This window comes from Neodiprion virginianus, chromosome 5 (genome assembly GCF_021901495.1).
Source record: "Neodiprion virginianus isolate iyNeoVirg1 chromosome 5, iyNeoVirg1.1, whole genome shotgun sequence".
NCBI classification, from domain to species: domain Eukaryota; kingdom Metazoa; phylum Arthropoda; class Insecta; order Hymenoptera; family Diprionidae; genus Neodiprion; species Neodiprion virginianus.
The window spans coordinates 14,406,810-14,416,794 of NC_060881.1; the positions used below are offsets into that span (position 1 = coordinate 14,406,810).

Genomic DNA, 9,985 nt, shown 5'->3' on the forward strand with positions numbered 1-9,985 from the left:
TTAGCAGGATAGCAAAGGTGAGGAGAAAAGGAAATAGGGCAGAGAAGGAGCGGATAAGACATAGACGGGAGGTCGGGTGAAGGGAATAGGGAGGCAGGGATAGAAGGGAAGGGCGGGTGAAAAAGAAAGAAGGGGGAGAGTTTTGAGGTTAGGCAGAAAGAGCTGGCGGACGGCAACGATTCGGATAAGATAGGAAGAGGCAGTGACACCTAGGGAGTAAGAAGGGGGATAGCGTAGACAGGTAGGCGGTGGATAGATAAGGTAGGGAGCGGTGAAGGAGAGAAAGAGTATGAGTAACGCGGGTGGCCAAAAAGAAGGGGCGAACAGCGAAGAGGAGGAGAAAAAGAAAGGTAGGCCGGGGGCAGTAGCAGCGTTAGGGAGGGATAGGAGGCATAGCCTGGGATCGGCGACGGTGCTAGACTTATGGAAGAGAAAGCGGGAGGAGGAAGGGGAAAAAGGGGAGGAGGAGGTAGACGGGTTGCAGGAAAGAGAAAGAGTATTTGGGAAAAGCAGGAAAGTGCACCGGTCGCCGGAGGGTAAGACAGGGGAGGAAGGGAAGGCAGAGGGAGGGGGTATACAAGATATGCTAAGGTTGATTAGGGAAGAGCTAAAGATAGGTCTAGAGGAGGTCAAAGGGCAGGGAAGGGGGATCAGGGAAGAAATGGAAAAGATTAAAGGCGAAATGACTAGAAGGGAAGAGCAGTGGGAAGTAGAGAGGGGGGAGATGAAGGAAATGATAAGGGATCTAGGTAAAAGACTAGAAGAGGTAGAAGAGCGGAGAGGGGGGGAGATGGAAAGGGTAAAGGAGAGGCTGTTAGAATTAGAAAAGAAGAGTGCAGAAGGAGGGGGAGAAAGGCAGGTACAGGGGAATGCGGAAGTGGCGCAGGTAGCAATAGATAGATTAAAAGAGATGGAGTGGGCCATAGAGAGGAAAGAAAGGAAAGAAAGAAGGGGAAATATAGTAGTGAGAGGAGCGAGACTTGAGAAGGGAAGAGAAAAGGAAGAGTTGAAAAAGATTTTGCAGCTGATAGGGGTAGAGGTCGAGGTAAAGGATATGTGGGAGGTAGGCGCGAAAAAGGGGGGAGAAAAGGGGATATGGATAGCAAGACTAGGAAATAGGGAGCAAAAGAAGCAGGTAATGGGAAGAAAAAGCCTACTCAAAGGGAGGGAGGAAAGAATAGACGAGGATCTCACCTGGGCAGAGAGAAAAATGAAATGGAAGTTGAGGGAGATAGCAGCTAGTGAGGAGAGAAGGGGAAACAGAGTGAGAATAGGGTATGCAAGGATCTGGATAGAAGGGAAAATGTGGAAGTGGGATGAGATAGGAGAGGTGCTTAGAGATGGTACAGGGAGAGCGAGGGAAGGGGGGCAAAGGGAGGGGAGGGGAAAAGTAGGGGAAAGCGATAGGGAAAGGTCAGCAAGCGAGGAAAGACAAGAGGGAAGTACAGAAGCACAGGGAAGGGTACGTAGTGAAAGGCAGTCGGGGGAATGGGTAGTGGGGGGGGACAGAGGCAGGTGGGGAGGGAGATAAGGAGGAGAGAGAGGGGAGTAGGCGAGACAGTAAGGGAGGGGTGGAAAGTAGCTTTTTGGAATGTGGCGGGGCTCGCGAGAAAGGATGAAGATTTCTGGAGGGGGCTAGGGGAGTGGGATGTAATATTTCTAATGGAGACATGGATAGAAAAGAAGGGGTGGGAAAGGATTAGAAATAAGTTGCCAGTAGGGTATAAATGGGAAGTGCAGTATGCGGTGCGAAAAAATAGGAAGGGAAGAGCAATAGGCGGAATGCTGTCAGGGGTAAGAAGGGAGATAGTAAGTGGGGAGGGAGGGAGGGAAGAGGTAAAAGAGGGCATGATAACAAGGAAAATAAGTGTAGGGGGGGAAAAATGGGTAGTAGTAGGAATATACATAAATGGGGACCTAAAAGAGAAGATAGGGGAATTGAAGGAGCGGGCAGAAGAGATAGAGGGAGGGGTAAAAGTGTTAGTGGGGGGTGATTTTAATGCCAGGACAGGGCAGGAGGGGGGAGGATGCTGGGGAGAAGGAGAGGAGGAGAGTAGGAGTAGGAAATCAAAGGACAGGAAAATAAACTCGGAAGGTAGGCAGCTGGTGCAATTTTTAGAGGAGATAGGATGGGCAATAATGAACGGGAACATAGAGGGGGATGAGGAGGGGGAATTTACGTATGTAGGAGGGGCAGGGGTGACAGTGATAGACTACGCTATAGGAGACATCGAGGTGAGGGATAGGGTCAAAAGGATAGAGATTGGGGATAGGGTTGACTCGGATCATCACCCGGTAATAGTGTGGTTGAGGGGGGCAGTGGCTAGGACAAGGAAGGGAAAAAGAGTAGGGGGAACTAGTAGAGGAGACTGGACGGCGGAGGGTAGGATGAGGTTTAAAACAGAAGTCAAATGGGAGGGGATAGGAGAAGTGGATGTAGGGAAAGAGATAGAGAAAAGAATAAGGGAGTTTAGACGAGCCTTAGATGTAGGAGGGAGGGGGAGGGAAGCGAAAAAGGGATGGTGGGATGAGGAATGTAGGCGAAAAAAAGCGGAAGTTAGGCAGAGTCTAAGGAAATGGAGAAAGGGGAAGGGAGAAGGGGACGCGTATAGAAAGGGAAGAAGGGAATATAATAAGCTATGCGAGGAGAGAAAAAAGAAAGAAAATGAGGGATTCATAAAAGAAGCAGCGGAAGCAAAGACAGAAAGCAAGGTATGGGAGATAGTTAATAGGGAAAGAAAGAAGTGGAAGAGGGTGAATGAAGAAATAGGAGATCAGGAGTGGAGGGAGTATTTCATGGGATTATTAGGCGGGGTAGAAAGCAAGGTAACAGAAGGCGGGGAGTCGGTAAATAGGAATGGGGACGGGGAAGGGGAGCTGCAGAGGGAAGAGATTAGAAAGGTGATAGGAAAGCTGAGGGATGGAAAGGCACCAGGGGGTCATGGAATAGTTAGCGAGGTATGGAGGTATGGGGGGGAAGAAATGGAGCAGTGGATATGGAAAACATGTAACAGAGTTTGGGTGGGGGAGGGCTGGCCAGAGGATTGGAGGGAGGGATTGATAGCGCCGATAGTTAAGAAGGGGGAGGGGAAAAGGGTAGAAGAGTATAGGGGGGTGACTTTGATGCCAACTCTATACAAGGTGTATGCGATGGCATTAGCGGATAGGTTAGAAAGAGAGGTAGAAGAAAAGGGCTTGATACCACAAAACCAAACGGGTTTCAGAAAAGGCATGGGCACCATTGACAATATATACGTACTCAATTATTTAATCAATAGGCAGGTGGGAAAGGATAAGGGAAAGATGGTGGCGTTTTTTGTGGACCTGAAAGCTGCTTTTGATTCAGTGAACAGGAAGGTGCTGTGGGAGACTATGGAAAGGAGAGGGGTGAGGGAAGGGCTAAGGGTAAGGATAGAGGAAATTTACAAGGAAACAAAGAGCCGAGTAAGGAGCGGGGGAAAGCTAGGAGAGGCGTTTTGGACAGCGAGGGGGGTAAGGCAGGGATGTCCGCTCAGTCCGCTTGTGTTCAACCTGCTGCTGGCGGACTTAGAAGAGGAAATGGGGAGAGGGAGAAGGGTTGGGGGGGTGGAGTTAGCCGGCGGCAGGGTATGCACTTTAGCCTATGCAGATGACATAGTGTTACTAGCGGAAAGTGAAGAGGAAATGGAGGTAATGATTAGGAAGTTAGAAAGGTATATGGATAGGAAAAGGCTGACGGTAAATGTAGGGAAATCAAAGATTATGAGATTTAGGAAAGGAGGCGGTAGAAGGAAAAACATAGATTGGAGATGGAAAGGGAAAAGGATAGAGGAGGTGAAAGAGTTCGGCTATTTAGGGTATAGAGTAAAGTGCAATGGGGGACAGGAAGCACAGGTGAAAGAGAGAGTACGGAAGGCAGGGGTAGTAATGAGGCAGGTATGGGGAATAGGAAAAAGAAGGTTTGGGAGGGATTGGGAAAAAAGGATTTGGTTATTTGACAGGCTAGTATGGACGGTAATAGAGTATGCATCGGAGATATGGGGGTGGAGGGAGTGGAGGGCGGTCGAGGCGGTACAGGATAGATTTTTGAGATGGACATTAGGAGTGGATGGGAGAACACCGGGATATCTAGTAAGGGAGGAACTGCAGAGGGAGAAACTAAGGATTAGGGCAGGGAGAAGGGCATGGAATTTTGAAAGGAAGCTGGAGCGAGGGGAGGGTAGCGAGTTAGCTAGGAGATGCTGGGAAGAGATAAGGGACAAGGCAGAAGCTGGGAGGCAGGGATCGAGGTGGGAAAGAGAAAGGGAAAGTTTCTTTGCAGAAAGGGGAGTAGAGAGTAGAGAGGTAGTCGCGAGAAGGGAGAGGGGCGAGATGGAGTTTAGGGAAATAGAGGAGAGAGAGAGGAAAGAACAGAGAAAAGAGAGGTGGGAGAAAATAAGGGAATCGAGGTACAACAGATGGTACAGGCTAGTGAAAGGAGAAGGGATACCAGGATATCTGGGAAAGGGATGGGGAGAAAGCAGGTGGATAAGGGTGGCAAGATTTAGGTTAGGAAGCGAGATGAAGGAGGCAAGGTACTGGGAAGAAGAGGAAAAGAGAAGGTGTAGGGTGTGCGGGGGGGAGGAGGAAACATGGGAGCACGTATGGGAAAGGTGCGTAGGCTGGGATAGAAGGGAGGAAAGCTGGCAGGAGGTGGTGAGGGAGATGTTAGGTGAGGAGGGGGTGGGAGAAGTCTGGATGAGAGAATTGGAAAGGATCAGGGATGTACAAGAGAATGAAAGAGTGAGAGATGAATGGGAAATGGAAGTCGATTAGGATAAGGACGAATTAGGGAATAGAATAAGGTAAAATAGGATAAGGTTAAGTAAAGATAAGGATAAAAAGTAAGAAAGGATAAGAGGGAAAGTAAGGGAATGGCAAGGCAATGGCACAGGACACAGGCAATTAGAAATTAAGTAAATTAAGTAAGGATAAGGTAGGAAGTAAGAATTAGGGTAAGAATAGGTTAAGAAAACATGTAAAAAAAAAATATTGTAAAGGAAGAGGAAAAGGGAAGTCCTTGTAACCCCAAGGGGAACAATAAAGATTACTACTATCAGTATGTTGTCTTTATATTTCATAATAAGTTTTAGACCATTTTATAAATGTCCGAGATTACAATTCATAAAGTAAATAGTACGGCATTTTTCTGATAAATAATATTTTTATTTCAAATAATACGTGAGCAGATAATTAGAGAATATTTAGGATTTTTCTAATAATTATAAATAATTTTAAAAGATTAAAATAATGTGAAAGAATTTTTTTTTTTGAATTTCCCTCTTTTTCGAAGTAAATTGCAAATTAAAATATACATATATATATATATATACACACACGCGTATATATATATATGTATTTATTTATATATATTTATATTATACATTCATATAATAGAATATAAAAGAAGGTAATTGGGGGAAAAATGTGATACAATGAAAAATGATTATAAATGAAAAAAATAATTGAAGAATTAAATGGAATAAAAAATAAGCCGATAATTGAAAATATTCAGGATTTTTCCAATAATTATACGTATTTTTAAAAAATGATTATAAATGAAAAAAATTATAAAAAAATTAAATAAAATCAAAAGTAAGCGAATAATTAAAAATATTTAGAATTTTTCTAATAATTGTACATAATTTTAAAAAATTGAAATAATGTGATAAAAATTTTTGTTTTGAATTTCCCTCTTTTTAAAAGTGAATTGAAAATTATAATATACATAGATATATATATATATATAGACATATATATTCATATATATTTATATTATACAATAACATAATAGAATATAAATGAAGGTCATTGAGGTAAATATTGTAATGAAATAAAAAATGATTTAATCACATAAATTATTTTCCTTGAATTACAGAATGATTAATTTTCAAAAATTGAGAATATGGAATCACATGAATAACAATTTATCTATTAGTATGTTGTTTTTAAATTTAATAATAAGTTTTGATCCATTTCATAAATGTGCCGGATTACAATTCATGAGGTAAATTGGACGGCATTTTTCTGATAAATAATATTTTCATTTCAAATAATATGTAAGCAGATGATTCAAAATATTTAGGATTTTTCTAATAATTGTACATAATTTTAAAAAATTGAAATAATGTGATAAAAATTTTTGTTTTGAATTTCCCTCTTTTTAAAAGTGAATTGAAAATTATAATATACATAGATATATATATATATATATACACATATATATTCATATATATTTATATTATACAATAACATAATAGAATATAAATGAAGGTCATCGAGGTAAATATTGTAATGAAATAAAAAATGATTTAATCACATAAATTATTTTCCTTAAATTACAGAATGATTAATTTTCAAAAATTGAGAATATGGAATCACATGAATAACAATTTATCTATTAGTATGTTGTTTTTAAATTTAATAATAAGTTTTGATCCATTTCATAAATGTGCCGGATTACAATTCATGAGGTAAATTGGACGGCATTTTTCTGATAAATAATATTTTCATTTCAAATAATATGTAAGCAGATAATTCAAAATATTTAGGATTTTTCTAGTAATTATACATAATTTTAAAAAATCAAAATTTTGTAAAAAAAAATTTTTTTTTTCAAATTTCCCTCTTTTCAAAAGTAAATTGCAAATTATAATATACATATATATATATGCACACACACGTATATGTATATACATGTATATATATATATATCTATATATATATATGTATATATTCTTATTTATATCTCTCTATCTAATAAAAAAGTTTAAAACAAATGAACGTAGAAAAAGATTATAATAACAATAGTAAAAAAAAGATTATAATAACAATAGTATACGCATGAAGTTGGCGGTGGGGTGAGATCCCGAAAACAAAACAAAAAGCATCTAGCAAACCCTTTGACAGCTGTCATCGGCTGTTTATGACAGTCTTTGACAAATATCTTTATAGGTATCTGTTTCTGACGCGCAAAAAATGAACATGCAAACGAAAATTATCAAGATGATTCCCGACAGGAATTGTCTTTTTTGCGCGTTGGCGTATTGTGTATACGGCACTCAAGATCGACACGCAGAGGTGAGACTGAGTATCGTTTCAAATATAGTGGATAATTGGTCTATATTTGCTGGTTTTATCACAGGTAATGAGTCAAACGGTGCTGTGATTAGGTGACCTGGTGATTACAAATCACATATGAATAAAAATGCAATATATGCAGCTGCGGACATTTTTAAGATATGTTTAATCGTGTATCGCGATGAACAAATTCATCCACACCAGATCGGATCACAAAATGGAACACAATTCTCGCTACTCTTCACCGGCGACGGAGACAGTGGACACTTTGATGTCTTGCAGAACCAAAATAAAATTCAGATAGTGAGTAATAAGTATGAAAAGTAACAATCAAATAATAGTAAATCTAAATATATCACCAAAAAGTCAAAAGGACAGCCAGGATTTACGATGACAATGGAGAAAGGAGGAGTTTCAAGCAGCAGACAAGGCGATGAAGATGGTGGATGGTCGGAAGTATCACAAAAGAAAGAGGAAAATAAAATTGTAAGTGCGAAGAACCAAATGAGCCATAGAATAATATCCATCAAATATTCATATAACCAGGAAAGAGGACGACCAGGATCGATGTTGACCACAAGAGAAAGAGGTGTTTTGCGGAATGAACATTAACGCAAATATAGAGAAAAAAAAAATATAAACAAGGTGATTTTGGAGAATAACCGGCAGAGCGGCAGTGAAAATAATTCAACGAAGGGTGTCGAAGAATCAGAAGAAACGATTCAGATGATTGATTCGGAAAATAAATCGAGAGGACGACCAACCAATGTGATGGACATAGAAGAGCGAAAAATCAGACGACGGGAACAGCAGCGAAAATATAGGGAAGCGAACAAAAAATATCATACTGGCTTTTCAACCAACGAACAGAAAGGAGGAGTTTCAACCAGCAGACAAGGCGATGAAGATGGTGGATGGTCGGAAGTATCACAAAGGAAAAAGGAAAATAAAATTTTAAGTGCGAAGAACCAAATAAGCCAGAGCATAATAATAAACAAATATTCCTATAACCAGGCAAGAGGACGACCATGATCGATGTTGACCACAAGAGAAAGAGGTGTTTCACGGAGTGAACAGCAACATAAATATAGAGAAAAAAATAATGTAAAGAAGGTGATTTTGGAGAATAACGGGTAGAGCGGTAGCAAAAATAATTCAGCAAGTCAAGGAGATAGACAAATATCAATAGTGAAGGAACACCAATTTTCAACCAACGAATGGAAGCTTAGATTGATGAAAAAAAGAAAAGTAAGCACAGAAGGAATTGAAGTGGACAGCAAGTGCAGACCTGTCATCAAATCAACATGAAGGATCTCGCCTGTCTACTAGACAATGCGTAAGGAAATAGTGAGGCGCGAAGGGCCGAACAACGAGGCGCGCAGCGCCGAGTGCCCGAGGCGCGTAGCGCCGAGATGGGGTTGGCGCGCGAAGCGTGCAGGGGCGAAGCCCCTAGTATATTTATATTATACATTCATATAATAAAATATAAAAGAAGGTAATTAGCGTAAAAAATGTGATGAAATAAAAAATCATTATAAATGAAAAAAATTATTGAAAAATGAAATGAACTAAAAAATAAGCGGTTAATTAAAAATATTTGGGATTTTTGTAATAATTATACATAATTTTAAAAAATTAAAATAATGTTGAAAGAATTTTTTTTAAATTTCCCCCTCTTTAAAAGTGAAATGAAAATTATAATATACATATATATATAGATATATATGTATATATATATTTATATATGTTTTTATTATACATTAATATGATAGAATATAAATGCAGGTAATTCAGGTAAATAATGTAATGAAATGAAAATGATTTATTCGCATAAATTATTTTCCTTCAATTACAGAATAATTAATTTTCAAAAATTAAAAATATAAAATCAAATAAATAATAATTTATCTATAAGTATGTTGTTTTTTAATTTCATAATAAGTTTTTATCTATTTTATAATTGTTCCATATTACAATTCATGAAGTAAATTGGACGGCATTTTTCTAATAAATAACATTTTTATTTTGAATAATATGTAAGCCGATAATAAAAAATATTTCGGATTTTTCTAATAATTATACCTGATTTCAAGAAATTGAAATCTTGTGAAAAAAATTTTATTTTTTGGATTTTCCTCTTTTCAAAAGTAAATTGCAAATTAGAATATACATATAAATATGAACACACACACGTATATATATATATACATATATATATATATACATATACATATTTATTCATATATATTTATATTATGCATCCATATAATAGAGTATGAACGAACGTGATCAAGTTCAATAATGTAATGAAATGAAAAATGATTATAAATGAAAGAAATTATGAAAAAATGAAAGAAAATAGAAAGTAAGCGGATAATTGAAGATATTTAGGATTTTCCTAATAATTATGCATAATTTTAGAAAATTAAAGTAATGAGAAAAAAAATTTTTTTTTTGAATTTCCCTCTTTTTGAAAGCAAATTGAAAATTATAATATACATATTTATATATATATATATACATATATGGATGTATATATATATATATATATACACATATAATAATGTGATAAAAATTTTTTTTTCAAATTTCCCTTCTTTCAAAAGTAAATTGCGAATTATAATACACACATACATATATACACACACACGTTTATATATATATATATATATCTGTATATATATATCTGTATTTATATATATATATATATATATATATATATATATACATATATCTGTATATATATATCTGTATTTATATATATATATATATATATATATATATATATATATACAGATATATGTATATATATATAAACGTGTGTGTGTATATATGTATGTGTGTATTATAATTCGCAATTTACTTTTGAAAGAAGGGAAATTTGAAA

The 9,985-nt window shown here is 37.2% G+C and overlaps 1 protein-coding gene across 1 annotated transcript; it reads left to right on the forward strand.

Moving 5' to 3' along the window:
• Positions 1-289: 289 nt before the first annotated feature.
• Positions 290-1,531, forward strand: LOC124305565 (caldesmon-like). The gene has a single exon (XM_046765141.1). The coding sequence runs from the start codon at positions 290-292 to the stop codon at positions 1,529-1,531; it is 1,242 nt and encodes a 413-aa protein (XP_046621097.1).
• Positions 1,532-9,985: the final 8,454 nt, after the last annotated feature.

What these genes read in the sequence shown, in the direction of transcription:
- LOC124305565 (XM_046765141.1), top strand. Translation starts at nt 290, where the DNA reads ATGAGTAACGCGGGTGGCCAAAAAGAAGGGGCGAACAGCGAAGAGGAG.